The 27,160-nt window shown below is 34.8% G+C and overlaps 2 protein-coding genes across 2 annotated transcripts in view; one reads left to right on the forward strand and one right to left on the reverse strand.

Annotated features, from left to right (window-relative positions):
* LOC100118809 (alpha-mannosidase 2) overlaps nt 1-27,160 on the reverse strand; it is a 258,498-nt gene that overhangs the window by 201,509 nt on the left and 29,829 nt on the right. The window lies entirely within an intron of this gene.
* On the forward strand, nt 16,445-19,481 carry LOC100678554. The gene is made up of 4 exons (XM_003425668.4): nt 16,445-16,593; nt 16,818-16,961; nt 17,097-17,229; nt 17,588-19,481. Exons 2-4 carry the CDS (start codon nt 16,822-16,824, stop codon nt 17,660-17,662), a joined length of 348 nt encoding a protein of 115 aa, XP_003425716.1. The 5' UTR covers nt 16,445-16,593; nt 16,818-16,821; the 3' UTR covers nt 17,663-19,481.

Here is a 27,160-nt window from a genome sequence, read left to right on the forward strand (position 1 = left end):
TTGATAAATGGCAGAAAAATTTAAAAGAAAAGGCGCCTGCCTGCAATGTATCATAGTTATTTGAAACGGAAGTAAAGATAGATGTGTATAAACCACTCGGCGAGTACAGTGAATCAAAGTCGATCGCAAAAACTGCGAGGGCAAGAAAACTAGGTATGGGTGGGTAATATATATATAAAACGAAATCGATTTTCTTAGACATCGAAAAATTAAAGCGCGGTAAAAGCAGGAAGAGCTTTGCAACCGCGAGGAAGGAGGCACTGCAAAAGGAAGCTTGCGGCGAAAACAGCGATGGAAATAAAATAAAGCAATATATACCTAAAGAAATAAATCTGAAATAGAGCAAGCCTTTATTTTCTCGGTTGAAGTAGAACTTCGAGGAAATACCCTATAGCCTTTCAGCGGATAGTCTTTCTCAGCATTTTTCAAAAAGGAAAAATTTCTAACGCTATGTCTTAAACCACTGTACTGAGTATTTTCCCACGCTCCGTTCAAACAAATTTTTTGAATTTGCATTTTGGAATGAACAAGTTTTCAGAAAGAATCATAATTTAAAAGTGCAAATGCATATAAAAAACAGAGCACATTCGTTTATTTGCATACGTAAATAAGCGTATAAATCATATCCCGACCATCAAAGCATCGTTAAAAATCGGTGCCCCAGATCTGCAAATAAACACCCTCCCTACAAAACCAGCTGAGTAAAACAGACCATAAGGGTTCTTCTTTCCATGATGGGGATCTGCGTGAAACCCAAGGAACAACCCTGCAGCACAGCAGCGATTTGGCGGAAGTAAGAAACTCTCTCTCTCTCTCTCTCTCTCTCTCTCTCTCTCTCTCTCTCTCTCTCTCTCTCTGTTTCTCTCTTGCAGGATAAAGAGAGGGAAAAATCGCGCGAAGCGCGAGCACACGCGGGTCGTAAAAGGGAGCGAGCGCTAGGCGGAACTACATAAGAAAAGTAAAGAAGGGTAAGAACGCACGAGGGTTTTTTTCGCAAGCCAAGAAGGAAAACGAGGCCGCGCGTCGTTGCTACGATGACTGCGAAGAAGAAACGTCTCGTGCGCGAACGGGCCCTAAGGGTGGCGCGCAACGGGGCGAACTTTACGAGCGGGCAGAGTGTAACTTTTCATTTAGCGTCCATTTCATTTCATAAAGTGTAACGAGCTCCGACTGAGTTACGTGCCGCGCTGCGTAGAGGCTCCGCGTATTTCTTCGTCGTGTGTGTGTGTGTGCAGGTTTACGCATTTAGGTTTACGGAGGCCGCCTTTGTATGTGTGTGTATGCAATCAAGCTCGTAATTTCACCTCTTTTTCACGGGCGCGGATCGCACCACCGGATAAAGCGATACGAATCGCTCCTTCACCGCAAGCTCTGAAAAGTGGGTCTCTCTCTTGCTCTCTTCTCTTTTGCGTTAGTGTTCCACTGCCATTTTCGACCCTTCTTCTACTTTTCTCTTCTTTCGCTCTTGCGCTTTTCTCTCGTACTGCTGTGTCTCTTTACCCGGCGGTGCATGAACCACGTTTTTTTCTTTTTTTTTATACTAGATATAGAAGATTCATTACTAAAATTTAATGAAGTGCACTACCTCGAAGACTTTTTCTTAGATTTTGTTTTCGGTGATGTATGACGCGTAATTCAGAAGTTTTATACATTTGATGAAAAAATGTTTTTTTCGTAATTTGTTTATACTTCTGAATGTTTCGAACAATTTTTGATAAACAAGATAGTAAACATAACTGCTAATTATCTGCTCGAATACAATTTTTAAAGAAAATACTCAGACGAAGAGAACAATTTTGAAAATTAGAGAGATAAGCGCGATCTTCATAATGGCAAATTTTACCTACACTCGCTGTGCCCTGAAAAGAGACACCACCAGGCTAGCGCGCGATAGAGAGACAAAGAGAATAGCCAGCTACCTCGTCGCCTGAATCGAGTTAAGAATGTGCTTCGGAAATTTTGCTCTCGGTGACCCGACAACCCTTCGGTGCATTTGCCGGTACAGCTTCTCTTTTTCCATCGAAGCAGCACAGCGACGATCCCCAACTGCATTTGAAATTAACAGCACTGGGGGTGAGGTTATATCAACTGGACTGAACGAACCTGCAGCCGACCGGGCCAGCGCAGTGCCAGTCATTATGGCGATACGTATCGTTAAATTATTTAACAGCGGAAGACGCGCGGAAAATTTCCGCTCAATTAAGCGAGGAATCGCGCTCGCTTGGAGCCATAACAACGACGACTACGACGCCGGTCGCATCTCGCTCTCGTGACTTTTCTCAATTTTCCGCGTGTGCTGGCGTGATACGAAGGCAACGGGCGCCGCTGTGTGGATAATAGGGACGCTTTGTATTGAGATCGTGCTACGTGGAGGGGAATTCCCGTCGGAGAAAATGTCCGATACTTGAGCTGAATGGTAGGTGGAAAGTTAATGGCCGCATTGTTGTCTGCCATGTTGAGAGATTAACGCATTGTTATGGAAAAAATGAGATATGCTTTAGGCAATAGGCACAGGGGTAATGGATTATCTCTATTAGAATGATAAGCCTCTTTTGCAATTTCGTTGGATAAAATATATGTACAAAACTATCATCCCTGAATAAAGAAATTATTGAATTGAAACATACATTTTTTTCAAAATTTCCAATTTTTTAAAATGTTACATTATAGATTATTAAAGTTGATTTAAAATTTAAAATTATTGAACTCTGTTTTTCATGAAAACCGTACTATTTAATTATTGCTCATGTTACCGACGTAGGTTAGCTGAAATACAAACTTCTAAAGGCGAGCATCTCAGCTCTACGGTTTTGGAAACCGGCAGCGTAGGCTGCGTGCACGTCGATTAAATGGGATCGATCGGGGCCGCTTTCCTCACCCCCAGCCGGTTACGGCGGATTAATTGGTGAGGCCCGGAACAGATGAAAACTTGGGAGCGTTTCTCTGTGGCCAGTTTGCCCTAGGGAGATGCGTCGTCTGGAAGGGTAGCCTGCTTCGAGAAGTGGCTCGCTTGTATTTCGGGGACAGCTAACGTACAAAGGAGGCATTTTAGATTTCGTGGGGTTATATTTGGTTGACAGTGTTCGCGGATAGTAGTAATATAAATTTTAATTGCTGATCTCGGCGCAGGTTTTCTCCTCGTGAGACAATACGTTGAGTATTTCCTGCCTCACAGACTTCGGTCTGGACAAATGTGGGAACGGCAAGCGCGCGATTTATGTATATTTTTTCGGTTGCGGAGAGTGTGCAGGACAAAGGTCGAGTTCTACCGCGCACGTGAGACCGCGCTGTTTTCGGGTTCGAGTTTTATGGCTTTTCCTCGAAAGAAAAGTACGTAGGCTCGAATCCGAATCTCGAGTACGCACATCTGGCCAGCATAACATCGGTTCGAGCGTGGGCCCGCGCTGTTCAGCCGAGCTGTGCGGCGCGGATGTTGGGCTCGGATTTTATGGCGGATCGGATTAGCGCGGGCGGCGGGGACAGCTTCGACAACGAGTGCTTTGAGCGGCTTTGTTTTATAGTTTTTGTATGGATGAGCATTGGAGAAGGGAAATTTGGGATTTCCCAGCGACTGTAAAACGATCGGCGACTAGCGGTGGGGTCGAGCGTCGATCGTCTGCGAGGGCGACTGCGGCGGAGTCAGTCGAGAGCTGAACTCCGAGCAGTGCGCTTCGCAATTTTTATTTGAAAATAGTTTTTATTTTACTGAGTTTATTTGTGTTTTATTTGTAATTATTTATCCTTTCTTCGCAAATTACGCGAGAATACTCTCGGAGTATTAACAGCTCTACATATAGATATATATTTTCATGGTAAAAAGTGTTACGGTATTGTTTTTCTTGTGTTTTAACACATTTTTTGCGAATGAAATAGATGTATAAACGTCACTTTTTCATTATACACAATATGAAAGCAAACTGATTTCCTACATGAAAAATAAACATGATAATGATCTCTTGTCCACTCTCTTAGTTCCACTCGAGAAATTTTCTTCCAACAACGGGAATCTAATAGCTTGAGAGAAGAAATCTGAAGGATATAAATTATCCGGCGGACGGCAGTATAATAGGAAGACAACTAACTGTTCCTTTGCAGAAAGCGTTCTTTTTTGCCTCGGTGTCCTATTCATCGGGCACATCGGCCAGATTTACGAGGACTTACAACTTAACGCCTATAGTGAAAGTCAATATTAACTAATGCACACACAAGACTCACTTGGAAAAGACTGAGAAGAAACGGAAAAGAACAATTGGTTGAAGTAGCTATAGACCATAGAAAGTGCATCACGTGGCTACGTGAATAAATACAAGGGAGAAAGAGAGATGGAGAGTGTGAAGGTCTCCCTGTAGTCTCGCTGTAGTCTGCAATTTGCAAATTAATTTCTGATAACTCATCGAGCAAGCCGAGGCGCTCGGTTGTTGCCCATTTGGGAATTCTATTGCGACGCGTCAGTCGTTCGAGCAAATGCATGTTTTAAAATGCTCAAAAGAAGACGATGTCTGGAATTATTGACATGTATGTATAGGTATAGGTATCAAATATTTTTAAAACCTGCAATCGTCTGCATATCATGTTATAGTCAGACATGAAAAAAAGCATACTGTATAACTAAATAAATGTCATGTAATAAAAATTATATTTTAAAATTTGTACCCTGTTTTTTTCTGGAGATCTGTTGTCTCAACGAATGAACTAATTATATAGGGAACGATACTGCTTAGATTACATACATTTGTAAGGCTGTGCACAAATTGTATAACAGTCGATCAAATCAACTCCTGTTATTCTAAAAAGACTATCATTATTCCCAATGCGAGCAGTTGTACAGTTCTAGGAATCTTCTTGCGCCAGACATATCATAAAAACCAGTATATCCAGAGATCATTTTCATGCGTAAGACTGGTTGTAATTGCGTGGGTGGCTTGAAATTTTACATAGGACATCAGATCACGCTGTTTCTGCGAGTCACCCCGCAGGTCTTAGCAGTTCGGTACACGCGAGCAACGGAGCGTAAATAAAGAACGTATAGTAGGTGTATATGGGGAAATCTACAGAAAATATACAGTTAGAGTGCTCGAAAATCCGAAAAAAAAATTCGATGCTACATCGCCGCTACCACACTTTTCTTATCCTTTGACGTCTATAGAACACTGAAAAGGCGATGATCCTGCGATATCGACCTCGGCACAATGATTTCTGATTTAAAATTTTTTTCGTGAAATTTTCGTCGTAAAAATTCATGAAAAGTAGCCATTATTCAACGGCATGTACTCAAGCTCTGGGGGTGCAAACAGTAAATGCGTATTTATAGGATCAAAGTATGAGATAAAATCTTCAATTTTAGCCCTGGTGAGTTAAAAATAGTTGCTTACATTCAAAGTTGTCTTGGTCTGAAAATAGCGAAAAATCGAAATTTTTCATAAAAAACACAAGGTAATTTTTTTATTTTAAAATCCTAATAACTTATTACTCGGGCGGTTGTCGTCACCCACCCGGGGCTTAAATTGAAGCTCCTTTCTTGTACTTTGATTTTACCAAATTAGATTAACATTTTATTTGTTGATTAGCTATATGTATGCTTATCAATTTCTTATGGAAATATGCTTATGGCTATCAGAGGCCCTTTTTCGACCTTTTTGATTGTCATATATATATATATATAGCTATTCAACAAAGAGGGGTTTAATCTAAATTTTCAAAACCAAAGAACAAGATAAGATCTTCAATTTAAGCCCTGGACGATTAACAATGACAGCCCGAGTCAAAAGTTATCAGAATTTTAAAAATAGCAAAATCGCCGGTTTTCGTGAAAAATCAAAATATTTTTGATTTTTTGCATTTTTTAAACGTAGACAACTTTTTACCCAAGCAACCATTTTTAACCTACCAAGGCTAAAATTAAAGATCTTTTTCAGCACTTTGATCCTGGTAGAGGCATTTTCAGTTTGCGCCTCCCAGACATCGAGTACATGCCGTCGAACTTTGCATTTTACTAATTGCTCCAGGTGCCGTATCAGAAAGCTTTTTTTAAATAAAATCGTTTCATTGTAATTATTAATGTTTGTAATATGTAATTAAAAATTACAACAGTGAATTTATGCAAAATCAAATGAGTAGAAACGACGATATAAAAAACACCAACAAAAAAGGGACAGCGAGTTTGAATTTTTCCGCGCTTTTATTCGTTGGAGTTACGTCAGGACCAATGGTAACTACCGAGTTACCGACCGAGCGCTCGATTACGCTCAATATCGATCAAAAGTGTAACAGAAGGTTAGTATTGGTGCGAAGAAAGCTCAACGGACTTTTCCAAAGTTTTCCGAGTGAAATTACGTATTTCTATAACTTGGGAATTAGACAAAGTAACAATTAGATTATAAGTTAAAATAAAATTTGTTGAATAGCTATATATATGACAATCAAAAAGGTCGACAAAGGGCCTCAGATAGCCATAAGCATATTTCCATAAGAAATTGATAAGCATACATATAGCTAATCAACAAATAAAATGTTAATTTAATTTGGTAAAATCAAAGTACAAGAAAGGAGCTTCAATTTAAGCCCCGGATGGGTGACGACCCGTAAAAAGTTATTAGGATTTTAAAATAAAAAAATTACCTTGTGTTTTTTATGAAAAATTTCGATTTTTCGCTATTTTCTGACCAAGACAACTTTGAATGTAAGCAACTACTTTTAACTCACCAGGGCTAAAATTGAAGATTGTATCTCATACTTTGATCCTATAAATACGCATTTACTGTTTGCACCCCCAGAGCTTGAGTACATGCCGTTGAACAATGGCTACTTTTCATGAATTTTTACGACGAAAATTTCACGAAAAAAAATTTAAATCTCCCAGAAATCATTGTGCCGAGGTCGATATCGTAGGATCATCGCCTTTTCAGTGTTCTATAGACCTCAAAGGATAAGAAAAGTGTGGTAGCGGCGATGTAGCATCGATTTTTTTTTTTCGGATTTTCGAGCACTCTAACTGCATATTTTCTGTAGATTTCCCCATATATAATGCGGAAGAGGCTCTCTATCGAATTCGGTTTTCTCACAACCCAGTGACTGAGCCTGCCCAAGGAGAACGAATGATCTCTCGCCGAACTCGTAAAACAGACGTATAGCGTGCTCAGGCGCAGGTCTCGATGTATCGGCGATGCTGCTATCAGGTTTTTATATGTTATATGAAGGATTCCGTGCCGAGTAATCAGGTCGAAAAGGAGATATATTACCCATTATTAAAAAGTGACCAACTAAAAAAAAAATTTTCGTTGCTAGAAACGTTGCGAACTTCAACTACATTTTTGAACTTGGTATGGACTCTATGGCAAGAAGTTGAATATCGTAAATATAGTGTGAAAGTTTATTGTAAATGTAAGCATGTAATGGATTTTACGTGAAGATTATGATATTTTCTAGTAGAGTATGCTTTATTTTCATGATGGGAAACAAAAGTTAATGAGAAGGCATTTGAATTTAAAATATATTTAATCAAACATTTTCCAGAGAATAATCAGAAAATATCATCAAAAAGACAAATTGCGCTAATTGAAGACCTTAAGTATCGCTAACTTTAGTTGAAGATAAGATTTTTTTAGAATCTCTTTTATTTTTCGCGGTAAAACTATTTCAATTTTATTATGACTACGGAAAGCGCGTTTCCATATACAAAAGTTTTTATTGTATTTTTTTCTGTTAGTTATAATGAGAAATCGACCTTTTCCCCCCTAGTTGCACAATATACTATTTATATTTAGTAACCTATCAAAATTCGCAGTAATGTTTTTTAAGATTCCGAAACTTTCATTTGTTTTAACTGAAATCTTAAAAAATTGATACATTAAAATGCAGCAATCATGATGCGAAATTAAGTAAGTACATAATCCTCTGTTTCTCTTGAAAATTATCAAAAAACAAAAAAAAAAACCCGTACGAATAAAATTGTCATGATAAATGTTGAAGTGAGAAAGTCAACCCTTTCATAAAAATGCGAACAATTGAATTAAATGCAGAAAAATCATCAACTTGTGGATCAAGTGATGCATTTCGTCTTTACCTTGCTAATATATCACTCATACGCCACCGCGCATTTTACTTTCAGTCGTATTTAACGCTCTATTCTTTATTTAACTTTTAATTTTCATATTCATTTATTATGCTCTAACCTCTCATAACATGCGCAAACACACACCAAAGTGCAAACTTATGAAAACGAGCAAAAATTTGGCTTCGGAGATTACTGATTTGGTTAAAGGGTCTCGAACGCACGGTAGAGCTTGTTTTGAAAACGGAAAGTAAAACCGCCACGCGGAAATGATAGCGTTATTACAGTGAAGGAGAAGAAAAGTTAAGTTGGTCTGAGGCTTAAGGAACTTTTCAAATATTTCTGCGCTGGGAGCGTGTTGAGCACTTATTTATTTAACTTCTTTCGTGCCTTAAGCTTTAGATTTTGAAATTGAAAAGAATAGTATATACTATATAATATTATAGATGTTTTAGAGGGCTTATAAAACAGTGTCACAAGGCACTTTTGTAGGTTGAAGAAGAATCTTGTGAGGAATCGACTAAAGACTCATCTCAAGAATCAACTTGCAGTAGTGAAGATTTTTCTGCTTCAGAATTTAAGAAAATGTGTAACGAAATCAATGATATCGAAGATCTATACCATCTATACTATGAACCGCTCAACGATTGAATTACCCTGGCCGTGAAACTTGATATACGGTGCAAAAACACCATTCGGGCAGCTTTCAGCGCCCTCTATACCCATCTTCCGCTCATCGGTTCATATCGGGACAAATTTTTAGTTATTATTAAGTGGGCCCTTATCAAATTCCGTGTGCCCCCTATCAAATTCCGGACGAATAACGGGAATATTTTAATTACCCTGGCCGTGGCACCTGAAATGCGGCGCGAAAACACGATTTGGGCAGCTTTTACCGAGCAACTCCTGCCGAAGAGGTGGCTGGATGCGATCTACTGCTTCGGGAGCAGTTCGGTATCATTTGAGAATCTTTATAGTGCACTTGAACTCGGAAAAAAAATTCCGTTGCTGGAACCGTTGCAAACCTTATATGTACATTAAAAACACACGTTTTTTTAACATATTTAAATTATACATCGATGGCATCCATGACACTCGGGTGGAAATTAAAAAAACAAATAAAAGTAACCCATATATATAGAGATCGCGCATATCTCATTTTTCAGAAAAATAGGTATATGGGGAATTCTACGGGAAAAGTGCCATTTTCTGGTTGGAGAAACCGAAAAAAACAAATGTTGGGGCACACTCTCGCAACTTTTTTTTCTTATTGTACATGTTTAGAACAATGCAAAACCACGTTCCAACATCGAAAAATGCCTTGTGCCACTGTTTTTTAGGCCTTGTGAAAAGTGCCTTGTGACACTGTTTTTAGGCCCTTCAAATTCGTCGAAAAATAGCCATTGTTCAAGAGCATGCACCTAATGCATAAGGGCACAAACAGAAAATGTATTAGGGTAGAAAGAGAGTAAGGTAAAAGAGCTTGAATTTAAAAAAAAATGCATTGTAAATGCTTGATTTGGTCAAAAGTTACGCACAATTGAAAATGCGGAAAAATCACGAAAATTGCTTTTTTCATGATTTTTTCATGATACATTTTCTGTTTGTACCCTTACGCATTAGGTGCATGCCCTTGAACAATGGCTATTTTACGAGGAATTTGAAGGGCCTAAAAAACAGTGTCACAAGGCACTTTTTCGATGTTGGAATATGGTTTTGCATGGTTCAAAACATGTACAATAAGAAAAAAAAGTTGCGGGAGTGTGCCCCAACATTTGTTTTTTCGGTTTCTCCAACCAGAAAATGGCATTTTTCCGTAGAATTCCCCATATACATGTTATGTATTCCATATGATTTGTATGTGTTCTAGACAGACAATCCATATAGGTCCAAGCAAAAATAATATCGAAAATCCTGATTTTTACCAATATTGAAACGTATATAAAATCGTTCATTTATTTATTAATTCATTATTATCATTTTCTTCATTTCAAAGCACAACCTTGTGTTCAGATCAATATTTTCCAAGATTATTATTTATTAATCAAGCCAAAAAACGGTGCAATGCCCAACTGACGAATCATCACAATTTTTCCTCCACTGCAAAACCTTAGAAATTCACTTTAATTTTCTGTGGAATCAGCTAAAAACAGGAGCACTGCTGTGTTTGCTGTGTCATCTCATTCTTTGATACCCGCGCACTTTTTCCCTCATCCTCTCTCTTTTCTATCCTCCTCGACGTTCCTGTCAGCTGCGAGCAACAGCAGCTCAACATGTCCTTAGAAATCATTCGCCGGCCTGTATATGTATACAGCATTATACACACAACGGCTGCCGGTCGCGATTTATCTGTTCGCTTCGGACACACGCGAAAGCTGCGAGGCAGAACCAGTTCTTCCCGTGCGACGAGCCAGAAAAAGATTATCGCGGCGCGCAGCAGCTCATACTCGACGGGCGGACGACAACGGACGTGTGTAGAAATGCAGACAGTGGCGGCAGCGACTCACTCGCGCCTCCTTTTTCATGAAAGCTCTAGCTCTCCGCGGATAAAAGTGCTTTTCTTTTCTCGGAAAAAAATTACGGGCCGAGCGTAGCGGGTTATTACCGCGTGGACTAATAATTACAACTCGGAGGCGTTTTTACTGATGTAATGTGCGTTCTGCTACGTTTCGTTATATGGGTATAATTGCTACGTTCTGCTGAATACGACTGTAATTGCGGCGGATGATTTTTATTGTCTTTAAATATAGAAACACACGAGTATATTTGCCTTGTTAATCGCTTGATTATAGTGCGATGCCTTACGCACACAACTGTACAATATATGCGATCAGTCAATGATTATTCTTACCTGTAATCGCCTAATCTGCATGTAATGCATCGAGTAATTTATAACCACCTACACCTTTGGTTTGAATTTTGGGTTCCCGTAGCATGATTCAATAGATATGGTTCCGGATGTAAATTTAATACGGGTAACAAAGGCTCATTTGATAAAAGTGACTATAATTCGTTGCATTTTTTAAATAGAAAAATTAGTTTCCACTTTCAGCTAAATCCATTTCCTACAAACCGTGCACTCTTCGTATTGGTTAAAAAAGGATGTTAACAAAATCAAATGTTTCTACGTTTAAAGACATCCACTTCCTAAATCAATGAACAATCATCCAAACATACCTTTAGCTAGCATCCTGTTCGCCTTATCGACAAGTACGAGAAAAAAAAAAAAATATATATATATATATATATCTACTAACAAATAAAAAATAAAAGAGTAGCACTAGAAATCCAAAGAGAAGTGATCCATCGAATTATCCACGAAACTGCGAAATCGAGCAGTACCATTTGCGGTAGTAGCAGTGTCTGCCATACTCAGACATGATACTCTCGAGAATAGCAGCTCCGGCTGCAAACCGATTAAAGATATTACCACTGCCAAAAGCATCGGCGAACTGCGCAGCAAGCCGAGTGAAAGCTGATAAGCACGATTAGGATTAGCGGGGCTGGGAGGAAACTCTCTTGCCTCGTATATGGGTCTGCTCGATCCGTCGAATGGTAACTCGAGAGGGCGGCGTGATTAAATAAAGGACCGTCCACCCCTGCGAGCAATTTGAAAACGCGCCGTCGATATCCTGCTGCCGCGTATGCACACACGCACCGAACAATGCTGGGCTGTTCGTCCCTTATCAGCAGTTGACAGGGACCCGTGTACTCTCCTGGTGTACGTGGCGTATATGTGAAGGGATGTATATAGATAATAGGAAAGGGTTGAGGGAGGAAAGCAGTTTTCTGAATGCGATTTCTCGCGCACAAAGGCCACCGCGGTCGCTGCAGCTGATCGTTCGATTGTTTTCCGGATGAAAGACCAGACGAGCGCGAGACGATAAGATCCTTGAGATCGGGTGCGGATAACAAAACGTTTAGCGTACTGAGAGCCCGTGACGCTTTGAGACGAAGTAGCTATAGCAAACAGGAGGTGGTGGCGTTAGTCTATTATTTCGTTTGACTAATGAAGTGTTTGTAAAATACGAGGATGACATTATGCCATCAATAATTTAACTACCCTGGTAGCAGCGTTCCCGAGAAAGTACCTGAAAGCTACCGAGATTTTTCAAATCTAGCAGGTTTCCAGAGAATCATCTAGATGAAAACCCCGATAAATCAGACATGATTTCTGGAAGAAATCTCGGTAGAAGTCTTTCTCCACTATGATTTGTTCATATAACCTTACTTTTCACACCAATTATCCTGCTCTGCATTGACATTGTTTGAAAATATTCATAAATTGATGAATATATATATATATATATATATATATATATATATATACACACCCTATAAATTCATCTACAATGTTTTTTGTGAAGGGGAAACATGATTTTTAAGGAGCACATTAATAGTGAAAACCTAACCCTACACATGCATGCTCTCATACATGACAGTATGTACAGCATTGTGTACAGACTGACTTTGTATTATTCAAGTACAATTACTGTGTCAAAAGTATCATCGATGCACTCAAAGTCACCAATGATGAGGTTTGCACAGGTATTTCCATCTCATCAGTATGCGAGCCAGTTACTCTCAACAACCAAATCTCTCATAATCATGGTAAATCCATGATATTAAAGGTGGATGTCTGTGTTCTTTTGCGTTGAGAAGTGTTCAATTATTTAGAAACAGACTGCCATATCATTTATTTGAAAACTATCATACTTAAAGAGCTGAAATTTAGCAACTTAATGTGTATTGGTATGTCGAAACAGTGTATTAAGTTGAATTCATTCTAGCTGATATGAATTCGACTTTCATGTATAGACCCACCTGTATTTTTGCCGCCAAAGCCATAGGGTTCAGGGTGCAAAGCCGAACCAAGACTGTTAAGTGAAAACTGAGATAGCAGGCTGTTTCTAAATAATTTAACAAGTCTTAATGCAAAAGAACAGATATCAAACTTCAATATCATGGATTTAGCATGATTATGAGAGATTTGGTGGTTGAGAGTAACTGATCTCGCATACTGATGAGATTTGAAATACCTGTGCAAACCTCATCATTGGTGACTTTGAGTGCATCGATGACACTTTTCACACAGTAATTGCACTTGAACAACACAAAGTCAGTCAGTACAGCATGCTTGTACATACTGTCATATATGACAGTATGCATGCGTAGGGTTAGGTTTTCACTCTTAATGGGCACTTTGAAAAACATATTTTCCCTTTAAAATCATTCGTTCTTTTCGATTTAAAAACTGTAGTTCTGTCTGCTATGCTATTCTGCTGTATAACATAGCAGAAAGCCTCTACAATACGCGTCATGTACTTCTATTATGCCTGTGCCTGGTCTGAACCGTACGCGCATGCGCAAAAAAGGGATCTTCTGCTACTCGGGTTTCAGCGTAGAAACTACGCATATTCCTCGACGAATTCTGGGTTTCATTTCTACCGAGTTGCTAGGGAACGGGCCAGAACTTATCGGCCATTTGCTACCAGGGTATTCAATAGTACATTATTTTTTTACACTATTTTTCATAACAAGTGTCGCGGAGCTCGACATTATAATAAATTAGTATATTATACAAATTAAAGTTATTTCATAATGCGAAATAGGCCACGGTCCTGTGAAAGCTTATTCATACAAAAAGTTCGTTAAATCACACATTGTCGCTATATACGAGTGTAATTATACTAAACTAAAATATTTTTGCAAATTTAAAAATGAATTATTTTTAATAGAAAATTATTACATCTTTTATCAAAAAATATTAAACTAAAACACAAATATAGTGTATCGTACATTGTAGTTAATTATGATGATTATGTACATTAATTGTAACATTCAATTATTAAAATGAAAAGAAATATTTTTGTCGATGCTTTCAATAGTAATTGATTGTTCGCTTTTTTCATCACTGTTTTGTCTACGTTTTTTCAACGGTGAACCACATGTAGCTTGCTGTGTTTCGGTTAATCGATAAAATTCATCCTCAGCGTGTAGTTCATTATCATCATCTCGACCTTCTGAATCAAATCTGGTTCTTTTTAACGAAACTGTTACAGATTTCTTGGGTTGATCAACTGTAATTTCTGCTCCAGAAGTAGCTGCTACTTGATTGTCACACTGCGATTTCGGGTGGAATTTCATTTCCATAATCGGATATATCGTCTGTATCACAAGAACTGTTATCACTCATGTTTACTTTTCGGTTAGGTACCAATAGGTTATAAACAAGACGTCTTGCACTAATGATACACAATTTCGCAATCATACATATGTAAAATAAATGACAGCGTCTGGATAGGTTTCCCCACGCACGCTTCAAATGTTCCCGCGCACGCTGTGAGAGAGCGTGCCTAAGTCGATGACTTTAGCGCCAAAACAAATGACTCTAAAGTCGAGCTCCGCGCACGCTGTTATGAAAAATATTATAGAAATTTTGCTTACTCGTTCTCATTTAAATGTAGTGCGTATGTACAAGATATGTGAAGCTCGCAACTGAGAAAAAACCTTTATCTATATTCGATAGAATATAAAGAGGTTCTTCGCTTTCGCGCGATTAAATATTAAGCCCTTTATAGGTATAAGACCGAAAAGCCTTCTTGCAAGCACTTTCGTGACGTCTATCCCTCTCCCTCTTTTATAATCTCGCCACTTCTCAAGGCTTGTTTCTGCCTTCCCTTTGTGCGTGTCTACCTGCCGAGGAGATTCTGGCGGAAAACCGAGTGGAAAGACTCGGAGTGCCGTGAACGAGCATCTCTCTCGCGACGAAAAGAAACGGCTGTGGCGATGGAAGAGCTGCAGCAGCAGTAGCAGCGGCGGCAGAGAAGTAGAGAAGAGCGTGAGGAGTCGACGAGAAGTGGATTTCAATGAAAATCGAACGAGGTAACGGGGATCCGTATAACGAGGACGGAGTTCTTCCCGCGGGACCGAAATTGCCAAGATGGCTGACGCGAGCAACACACTCTTGGCTCCGGCGTGTGTATATACCGCGGACTCGGGGTATCGAATTCGGGGATAGGTAAACGCACCTTTTCACATTCGATTCTTCCCCAAGGAGAGCTTCCCAGACGACGGCCGATTATTCGAGGCTCCAAATAAAAACCATCTCCAAGCTGAGGAAAAGAGAGAGAGAAAGTAAGCGAAGCCAAGAAGGGTATACCAAGCTGCGTATAAAGAGCGCGGAGCTCATTTCGCGCTGGTTGAAGCCGGGGGAAAAGAGATGTTTCGGTTTTTACCTGTGAGCACAAAGGGATGACGAGGAGGAGACACATTTCGCCTTCCTCAAGACTTGAAACTTTTAAATTTTTGACTTTTTTGGAAGCTGCGGTTGTTCTGCGGAGGTTGAACAAGTGATATGGTATACCATTTCTATGTAAATAGAAGGAACGCGACTAGCACTTGAGAAATTCAAGACTGTGTTGTTTTCCAATATTAAAACCTATAAGCATATTTAGACAAGCATTATGTCACTGCGCATTTTAACTGTATGCCAATACTATGGCATTAGCATCAGCGATTAGCATCATTACGCGTATTAGGTGTAATAAACCAAATTGTCGATGATCCCATTATAATAATGTAAAGGATAGCGTTTGTTCATTAAAATGCTAATCGTTCCAAACGTGATAAACCTAAAACAGCATTACGGTTTATGCTGTTCCATAAATAGATGACTGTATAAATTGGTATGTAAATCATTCATGCCAAAAATCACCACAGGAACTATCCAGAAATTATATATATTCTTTTGTTTTGAAAATACGCAGAGATCGCTTACGATTCTAATATATAATTTGGAATCACAAAGGAATTATAACTCTCTTAGAATTTAATGGACATTCAAAAATTTCTCAAGATCTAAAGCATCTTACATCATATTATATCACAGTCAGATAACTATATACAGTCCTTCAAGCAATTATGTGTGTATTCAAACGATTTTCATCAACCCTTCAAAGAAAATTACTTTGTCCGTATACGATTCATAGCACGAGTCCCTCTCATTTAATGCGCTCTTTGGAATGTGAAGAGCTGGTTTACCTGCATGACAATGAACTCTGTGAAACTATATGAATGCGTTCTAAGTACATTCGCTGCGCACTTGTATTGTCGAAGAAATATTGTTTATAGGATTGAAGTACATCTACAAATTAGCATATCAATGGATAAAATCACTTTATACCTACAAATGTGTTTGATACTTGCATGTTGGTCACTGTGCATAGCCCAGAAATCCGTTGTGGATTAAATCCATACATACCTATAAACAAAAAAAATGCACATTTAGTTATTCAATAATAAACATTAAAAATCTCAATATCGATACGTCGTATCGAAGTGAGAAATGGCAATAACATACATGTATATAAGACCGGTAATCAGGGATGTTAAGACACTCTGCACGAGTATAGTATACGTATTATACCGGTATAATATACGTACAGTGTGGTATACTATCGGCCGTGAGCTGTCATTGTAGAAGTGCATCACAGATTATTTATTTATTAATCGCTAGCCTTTAGAATGCAAAAATAATACAGGTGACTATATTTTTCTATAATTTTAATTGATTCTGAAGTTTCTTGTCAAGTTAAAATTATCAATTTAAGTTGCAACCTCAAATAACCTCAAAGCAGATTTCATTACATTGCTATTAAATTTCTTTTGCTAAAAAAATATGCTATGTTATGATGGTTGTTATTGAATGTTATTGAAAATGATGATATTATTGAAAAAATATGAAGTATTTATTAATTTTTTTCAGCAAAATGGGTAGAAAAACATTACACGCTGGTTGGAGTGGATTTAGCCCAATTAAGAATGTAAATGGCTTAATTGATAAAGCCCAATGTCTGAAATGCAAACGCATTTTTGCTAAAAGAGATTATAAATTTTTGACTAGTCATGCGTGAGTATTTTTCTTTATGTATTTATTTACTTTATTAATAAATTGTTGTGATGTGCTTTAATAATCAGTGCAAAAATCATCTATGATTTAAGTACTAATATTACTCCTAAGTTTTATTTATTTTTTTTTTTTCAGGAAAGTGTGCACAGGTGTTTCACAGAATAAGGATAAGGAAAACAATTCAAACAATGTTTCTATGGAAGTTGCTGATGTTAATGTTGCACAGGATGAGCAACGAGAATTGGAAAATGCAGTCGGTTCTGTACTTGTAAGTATTATTACGTTATATAATCAGTAGGATTTTTATGTACAGATTACGCTTTTTTGAATCTCGTCTTCTTGAGAAATATTGAAAATATTGTTGTCATTATTTGCGAATCATTATTGAATAGATTATTGAGATAACTCTGTCCAAATAGTTAAATGTTTTCCTTTAGCACACATAACCTGTTACAATACATATTCTTTTTTTTTACTAATTATAGTGAAACAACTTGGTATATATTCAAGACATTACTTGTCTGCACTCTCTTTTTAACTTGCATAACAAATTTTGTTTTCAAAGCGTTAAATTTGTTCTATACTGATATTCTTTTCAATGCTATGTTTTCTAAATCATTTTTTAGGATATTGATGCAGACGTTTCGATGAATTCTTCTCAGTCGTCCAATGATGAAGAGAATCAGACAAAAAAGAAATGATGTTGACAAAAGAAACGTTTTGCTTCTAAAATTCTTTCTATCGAATGAAATAGATTTTGAAAACGTTTCCTCGGTACATTGTAAAAAGTTGTTTGAATCATTCGATCCAGATTATCACTTACCATCAAAAGATGATTTAAGAAATAGGATTACAAAGCTGGCTGAGGGTCAAAGACTTGAATTTAACCATTTACAAAAGCTGCTAGATGTCATATCGTTAGTTTCGTTTTGACGTGAGACTTAAAATGTATTTATGTACATTCTATGGTAGTTCAGAATGACCAGGAAATAGTAGAGTCATTAGAGAAATTTTGTATCGAATCTGTGAAGGAAGTTTACGAAACGTACAATATACACGTAAACTTCCTAATGTACAATGGAAAATATGTTCTTGCTGAGGTTTTTACCGTGAGGGAAGTGCAGTGTTTTAAGCTACGTTGTTTATCAGCAATGATGGAACAGTTAAGAAAAGTAAATTTTCAAATTGACAGCGTAGAAGCTATTCAGGTAACAATGGAGTATTATAAAATAATTGACGATTTAGAAAATAACTCTAATGAGTAGTTCGGAGAATGCAGTAGAAGATATTTTCCAAGTAATCCTTCAAAATAATGCTATAGTTAATGTATTCGTTGAGAATACTATTTATAAGTTTACCAACGGTGCAGCATTAGCTTCTAATTTTTTCAATTATAAACTGAATGGGAAAATGTTTATGAATAATTCCGTCCTATCAACAAACATGTCACAGTTTCTAGAAACTGCATTGCCTAATGATGCTTTTGACGGTCTGGCGAGATACAAAAATAAGTCTGATGAATTTCGACACCTGTTTGAAGCAAATCATGATAAAATAAGATTTTGGTCAATTGTAAAAATGTACCACAAATCGTTAAGTGATTTCGCTTTAAAATTGCTTTCTATTCCAGTTTTTATGCCACAAATAAATATCAAGAAAATGATAAAACTGCGATCAAAACTATTTGATGAAGAAAATAAATCAACAAAGTTTTTAATGTTTTTTATTCTTATTGAATAGTTTGGAAATTAAATTTGGAAAAAGTACAATCAGTATATTTTACAATGTGATTCGTCATAAGATTGATGACGTTTAACTTAGAAAGTTAATATCATAAGTAAAATATCTTTTTCCATTTAAATAAAACAAAAGTCAAAGTTTAAAAAGTGTATAATAACTATTTTTATAACAGGGTTAATCATCGTTTTGCGTTTTTGTTTCAATAAATTTTCTTCATAATGTAATATTGCATGCGCCAAAGAAAACATCTTTAAGAGGTGTTTTATATAAAAGAGATATAATATATACTTTTGTAAGTGACAGTTTTATAAAACATTAGATTATCGCAATTATTTATTTTCAATTAAATCATAACATGATTTCATAATAATTTTGCATTCAAAAATACTCGTATCACTATTTTTACGGTGATAATCGTAAGATAAGAAACATAGATTAAAAAATATTGTAATAGATTCTGTATTCATAGAAATAATTATTTTTCATGCACAATAACAAAAGTTCCTATCATTAAATATAGATTGTAAAAGTTAGCAGCTGATTCAAATACAATGTTTGTGATAGTAGCTACTCAGGTATTTAAATGTAATTGTATTGCATCTTTTAAAAAGACAATTCGTATGTTCCTATTAAAAAGTTAGTAGCTGATTTAAATGCAATGTTTGTGATAATAGCTATTTACATAATAGGTATTTACATACAGTTGTATTGCATCATTTAAGAAGACAATTTGTATGTTCTTTTAAAGAGAATTAAAATAAAGAGCCTATAAAATTATTATTTATGACTTAAATCCTAATAATTTAATACCCGTTCCTTGTAATTTCTTCTAAAATTTTATGATAAATAAATAAATAAATATATATATAGGGTGTCCCTTATTTAGGGTGTCCCTTATTTAGGGTGTCCCTTATTCCCGAATGTATGTAGCGGCGGAGCGCACCCCTTAGATCAAAAGTTTACACAAAAAAAAATAGGTTTTTGGTGCATTTAAGACGATGCTAAAGCAATCGACATTTTTAATAAAATGCGTGAAAATCTTATTTATCATTAATTTCAGTATTGTGATTTTCGATATCTCACGAATGTAAGGAAACAAATTTAAAAATAGTTAAAATATATGTTTTTAACTATTTTGTCATTTTATAACAAATGACACGTTAGAATGTGTCATTTGTTCAAATCCCCAAATATTATTTAAAAATAATTAAGCAGGCTATGCTTAATACGTTAATATTATGATTTTTACGTATTTTCTTAATTTTGTTGTGTGCGCCTTTTTATCGCCAATAAACGTTTGGATTCGAATGAAAACTACTGTTTTTGGTCAAAATATAGCGCAATTTAATATCTAAAACCCCAAGAAAAACCACTAAAGGACTTATAAACATTGTTTTTACGCATTGACACAAAATCTGATTTATTGAGTTTTTATTGTATTTTAGTAATTATATTATGACAATATTTTTAAGCGATTCTAAATTAAAGTACTAGAATGCAGTAGTATAATTTCAAACATGGATGTAAATGAATTACTTTTGTTAGTTTCAAATCTGTCCACCAGGTGGCGACTACATTGCTTGATGACCTTAGAGTTAGACGTGGCATAATGAGCTTTTGAAAATTTGTATAGTTAATACGTATAAATAGATGCATTCTAATATATTTAATAATGCATTCTAAACGTAAAAAAATCATTTAGTAATCCTGTGTAGCATTCGTAATAATGTACACCTCTAAAATAAGCAAAATTTAAAAAGTGCAATTTGAACGTAACAAAATCATTTAGTAAAATTTTATCCCTGTAGTGTCCGTAATACTGTATACCTCTTAAATATAAGCAAAGTGTATAAAAGATATTATTGACTGGTGACAAGTGTGGAAAAGTTCATGTTTTAAGATAAAATTATTTAGCGTAGGTCGGTGAAAAATTGTTATTTTTCAGGGAAATTTGATATTTTGAATTATGTGTGTATAATCAAACCGATTATGCATATTTCTGAAAAAAATATTCATATTTGAATTTCTGTTTTTTATATTTTTTTATTTATATTTATACTTTAATATTGTTCCTACATACATAGTATACGTCTTCCTGAGTTTTAATTATTTATTTGTGTCAAGTTTTAATAAATCTTGTAAATGAAGTTAATAACAGCTATTCAAATATGACTGCTGACTTAATAATTTCAAAATACTTTGAATGCAATACTTTTATTAAGAATTATTGTAATAACGTCAATATTTTGAAGATATTTCATATTGGAAAAAATTTTAAATACCATACTTGTTATGTAAAAGAAAATAAGAAAATTTATAAATGTAACATGATAATCGTATGATAAAATGTTCTAAAAAATGTTGTTGTAATAAAATTGAATAAAAACTTTAAGATCTATTGAAATGAAAAATAAACAATATTTAAAATTTTGCCTAAAAATCATCATAATTCTCTAGTGGAAATAAAAAACGTAAGAAAGTGTAATAAAATGTAACAAAATGTAATATTTTGTATCGTTTTGTTGGGTCTCGGTCCTTTTTTATATTTTATTACAGTTTGCGACATTTTATTGAATTTCTTACGTTACTTTACTTGTCTTTATGAAAAAAAAATTTAAGAAAGCACAAAAAAGTAAGAAATCGTATGTAAGTATAATATTATGTAAGTAAATGGTATTTGGTACATTTTATTATACTTACTTACATTTTCTTACGTTTTTATACGAATTGTTACATTTTTATATAAAATATATTTTTATAAAACTTATGAAAATTATCAAAAAAGTAGAATCAACAAAATGAAACCAATTTTAAAATATTAGAAATTGTAACAAATTTTAAGGAAATGTAAAAAAATTAATGTAACAAACTGTAAGTAACTGAGAAAAAAGTGAGAAATTGCAATAAATTGTAATAAAAAATAATGAAATGTAAGATGTAAAAAAATATAATCAAACGTTAAAACGGTCCAACACACAACAAAATATCACACTTTATTGCATTTTCTTAGATTTTTTTACATCTTACACTTTATTGTACATTGTTACATTTTCTTACGTGTTTTTACATTTAAAAATTACCACTCTACTATTTTTATATTTCACGATTATCTTTGTTGATTTTTTATAAACGTCCTGCATTTTAAGAAACCAATATTACGAAATGTCGAGGAAGCAACTGGAAAATGATATATTCATTATCGGAATAAAATCAGATCACATTTCCGGAAACCAATTACCAAGAAAGCAGCAAGTCTTACAAGTATTGTTGTATAATATTAAAACACTGAAGAAATCTGTAAAAGAAAGTATTAAAATAGTAATTGATGAACTCCTAATTTTTTGAAAAAAAGCTGATATTCCCACTAGTCAACATCACCGATGTTCTCAAAAATTGGATAATTTATATTCAGTTTATCTCAAAATAGTCAAAAATAAACATTTAGTTTCAAATAAGAAGAAAGAAGATTGTTTTTCCAATCAATTAAAAACGTTATTTGATATTGCTCATGGCGATGCATCGAAGATGATCGATGGACCAAGAAAGACATTTTTACTTGATCAACGATCTGGTAGACTGCAAAATTTAAACAGTTCATCTGATGTTGAAATTAAAAAGCACTCTAACGAGACACAAGGTATGTCACGTCGCGATTAAGAATTATTTTTACTGGTATTAAAATTAAAATTTTTTAAATTTAAAATAGGCAAAAGTGGGAGGATAAACTTCTCTCAAACAACAATTATATAAAAATAACCGGCAACGTTTCGTCCCTGGTGGGGACCTCCTCAAGCCTTTATTAACAGAAAATAAAATAATGTACATCAGTCATAATATAATATAAAATACACTTGGATGTCAGTTGCTTAACAAAACAATAAAAAACTAGTCATACCATATTAAATAAATAAACAAAAATATTGCACAGGAGACGAATAAGTCTCACTCGTCATACATGTTATCAGTCGGCTGTCGCATAAGAAACGCAAGTATGTACAGAGTCTGCGCGGCGGAGAAGCCCGATGTTACCCGAGCTCACTTATTCACGCATACATGTACGCATATCTATAGGAACTATACACAAACATAGAGAGTATACAAAAGAGAATATTCAAACAGTAATATGGAGAGGAAAAATAATACTTATAATTATTTCTACTGTTCCTCTAAATATTATTAACAAATGGTTATTTAATAGGTCAATCATCTTCAAGTTTAGAAACACATAATTCGACTCGAGAAGAGGAGATGCATTCGTCAGATCCAGGAGTCCCATCTTTTAACTTGCATCCCGAAATTTTTTATCACAATAACGGTGAAAATGATATTCATAATGCTAATCAAAACCACGAAGACAATCCTGTAAACATATCACAAGGTACGTAATTTTTAATAATATCCTGGAAAGCATTAAGTAAAGATTATTTTTATAACGCCCTCGATTCCGACTCGTGCTGAACACCTCACCCTCGCTTGAAATAGCTTATTTTCTCCCCTTGTTGCACAATTTACGATTTCCTCCCGCTGCGTTAAAAACTCAATTTTCTATTCATTTGCATGGAAAAGGGCCTTTTTCATGCACATGTTGAAAAAATATGTTTTTCTAGAGTATCTCGACCATTCCTGATTCTTTTCAATATTTGTTACCGATCATATTTTAAAAAGATATTTGAATAGAAAGTTTGCAGGTTATACGAACAGACTCTTTTGGGACTTAACTTAACTTTTAGAAGTTTATAAAAAATTTGTTGTAAATATTAGTAAATACTATAATCTTGTCTGAATTCGATACTCGTGGCACCTTCTCTTGGCCAGCAACGATTTCGGGCAACGAAACGAGCGCAGGAGGGAGCAAGCGCACTGCGCATGGTTCTTTCTACTCTACTTTAAGACTGTGACGTAAACAGACGTACCGTTTAGCTACTGCCACTACCAATGAACTACTCTATACTATAGTTATAGCAATAGAAGATTAACGTTGCCTTTCACTTAATTACCGACTATCTCAACACAATTGAACTAATCTACTAATATATTCTAATTTTATGACGGTTTTTTAACAGACTGATTGGTTTTATTTTTAAACTGCTTACTTATTGAAATAAATACAGCTTCGTTTAATTCATGATCTTTAATTTAAACTTATTGATTAACTGTGAGATTTGTTCTAAACAACAAAATATAAAAACAGCTAAAGAATAGACATTCTCTTATGCATACCATAATTAAAAAGCAAAGATTACTCATTACTTATCTTAATAAGTAACTAGTTAAAGAAATTTCATTCATATTTTGTCTCAACAAAGTACTGGCTCACATTATAATCTCAGAGGTCGAAACTATGAATCGAGACAAATTAGAGGACAGATTAATGTGATGACTGAAAGAGTAGTCTCAGTATTAGATAACTGTAGAATTTCATACAGAAACTCTGTGCATTTAATAAGCGCTGTAGCCGAAAGCTTAAATTATAACACTGATGATTTAATTTTAAATAAATCTTCCTACAATAGATATCGAACTATTATTCGCAAAGAAAAAGCGGAAAAGATTAAAAAGTTATATGGCAATACAGAAATAAATGCTGCAGTTCTTCATTGGGACGGAAAAATTATTCCAGATTCGATAATTGGTAAAAATATTGACAGATTACCAATTGTTGTGACTATGGTAAAAGTGAGAAAATTATAGATGTACCAGCATTACCAGACGGTAAAGGTGTAACGCAAGCCGACGCAATTTACAGGGCTCTAAATGATTGAGGTTTAAAAGAATCAATTAAAGCGTTATGTTGTGATACAACTAATTCTAATTTAGGTTACCATAATGGCGCAGCAGTTATTTTAGAGCAATATTTAGACCATGATCTACTTTACTTACCTTGTCGTCACCACATATACGAAATTATTTTAGCTGGTGTATTTGCTGAAAAACTACCTAGTACAAAAGGACTAAACGTACCATTATTCAAAAGATTTCACGATAGTTGGAACAATATTGATCAAAGTCAATACGAAAGTGGACTATATGATATCAATCACCCACAATTACTTGAACAAATCGCTCACATAAAAGCTTTTATACAAAAATCGTTAAACTCTCAAAGGCCTCGTGATGATTATAAGGAGCTGCTTGAATTAAGTCAAATTTTTCTGGAATGTGTACCACGTAATAAGGAAAAATTTAGAAAATCTGGAGCATTTCATCATGCACGTTGGATGGTCAAAACCATTTATTCACTCAAAATTTACATGTTTCGCGGATCGTATTCTTTGACACCTACATAAAGAAAAGGTCTTTTTGACATATGTCTTTTTGTGATTTTTGTATACATTCAATCATGGTTCATTACTCCTATTGCTTTCGAAGCACCAAATCAAGATCTACAATTTATTAAAAACATTTACAAATATAAAAGTGTTGACTATAAAATAGCTGAGGTAGGTTTACATAAAATTCAAAATCACTTATGGTATTTGAGCCCCAAGGCGAGCGCTCTTTCTTTCTTTAATGAGGAAGTTTCAGCAGAGGTAAAAAAAAAGATGGTTCCAGCTTTAAGGAAAAACGTTGATTCAAGCATCGATGCGCCCAAACGGTTTTTCCTTAATAATGCAAAGGATATAGAGATTTTAGTAAGCAAAGAAGTTGACTATTTTATGAATGATTATACTTTGAATTTTTTCAAATGATTCAATATAAATAATATATTTTTGCAATCAGATGTCGAAAGTTGGTCGAAAAATGAACATTTCCAGCAGGGATTATTGATAGTTCAACATCTACAAGTCGTAAACGATACAGCTGAAAGAGCTGTTCATTTGGTGGAAGAATATTTAAATGTACTTCTAAGAAAGAAGATCAAAGAAAATACTTATTACAAGTTGTCAGTGATATAAGAAAACTTTTCCAAATGCTAATAAACAGATTTTAACCAAAAAGCTTAAAATTTACCAAAAATAAAATTGTTACTATTATTCACAATTTGATGAAAAATATTAACTTTGTACTATTGTAATACTTATAATAAAGTAATGAAATAAAAGTATCGTTTTTTAATGTTGAATATACTATTTCAAATATTCTATCCATGTCACAATCTTCTAAAATAACATTGTAAAAAATATAGCAATATAGCAATACAAAACCGCTGCTAATTCCTTGACAGGTAGCTTCCTTCATCCTTATGTATTACTCCAAAACAAACATTGTTGTACCCATAAACCATTGTATAAAGTTATCGTACAGTTCATCGATAGATAGGATTTGATAGGAAGGAAGCAAAACATTATAAATAAAAAAGTCAAATTTTGCGTAAATACGTAAAAGCAATATTTATGAGTTCCTTAGTGGGTTTTCCTGTCCGATGTAAGATTATAGATGTTAAATTGCGCTATATTTTGACCAAAAACAGTAGTTTTCATTCGAATCCAAACGTTTATTGGCGATAAAAAGGCGCACACGACCAATAAACAGTTATATATAAAATTAAGAAAATACGTAAAAATCATAATATTAACGTATTAAGCATAGCCTGCTTAATTATTTTTAAATAATATTTGGGGATTTGAACAAATGATACATTCTAACGTGTAAAAACATATATTTTAACTATTTTTAAATTTGTTTCCTTACATTCGTGAGATATCGAAAATCACAATACTGAAATTAATGATAAATAAGATTTTCACGCATTTTATTAAAAATGTCGATTGCTGTAGCATTGTCTTAAATGGTCCAAAAAAATTTTTTTTTTCAAAACCTATTTTTTTTGTGTAAACTTTTGATCTAAGGGTTGCGCTCAGGTGTGTGCATATGTACGCATAGATATTGTGAATGTGTGTGTGTGCCTTATAATTATTATTATACGGTTGTACTTGGGGCACATGTATGGAACTATATTTTTGACAGAACATGGGCAAAAAAAATCAATGATTATATTATTAAATTGATTATGCATTTACGGAGTAATTCATTCACGTAAACAAAATGTGTAAGACTTATTTTATTTTACATATATTCACGATGTTTTTTGGCAGTTTTCTTTTATTAAATATTTTCCAATATTCAAAAATTTTAATGAGTGGTATATGTCTAGTAAATATCAAGATTTTTCATCTATTAGACGATTTCTATAGACTGTGTGAACGTACGTCCATTCCGAAAATAGGCTTTCTATTAAAGCGGTTGATGCTGGTAATAACATTAATTTTATAGCAAATGGAGACAAATTTGGCAGCTTAAAAGAACACCAAGTCCAAAACGAAATAGGACAATTACATTTTTCTGATAAGTTTTGAAATGATTCCTTCTCATTGTTATATAATTGTAATTCATTTAAGGCAGTACTATCTAAAAAAATTTCTAAGAATATCTGAGCCATATTCCTTTGATCTTCATTCAATAAATTACCTTGGTATTTATGATGAAGTAAATTGGCAGCGCATCCAACAAGCCATATG

The sequence above is a fragment of the Nasonia vitripennis genome, chromosome 1 (genome assembly GCF_009193385.2).
Source record: "Nasonia vitripennis strain AsymCx chromosome 1, Nvit_psr_1.1, whole genome shotgun sequence".
Taxonomy (NCBI): domain Eukaryota; kingdom Metazoa; phylum Arthropoda; class Insecta; order Hymenoptera; family Pteromalidae; genus Nasonia; species Nasonia vitripennis.

Excerpts from the sequence above, each read along its gene's own strand:
- LOC100678554 (XM_003425668.4), top strand. The coding sequence starts at position 16,822 with ATGGGTAGAAAAACATTACACGCTGGTTGGAGTGGATTTAGCCCAATT. Across the intron at positions 16,962-17,096 it reads AAATTTTTGACTAGTCATGC|GAAAGTGTGCACAGGTGTTT; the intron begins GTGAGTATTTTT and ends TTTTTTTTTCAG. Across the intron at positions 17,230-17,587 it reads ATGCAGTCGGTTCTGTACTT|GATATTGATGCAGACGTTTC; the intron begins GTAAGTATTATT and ends ATCATTTTTTAG.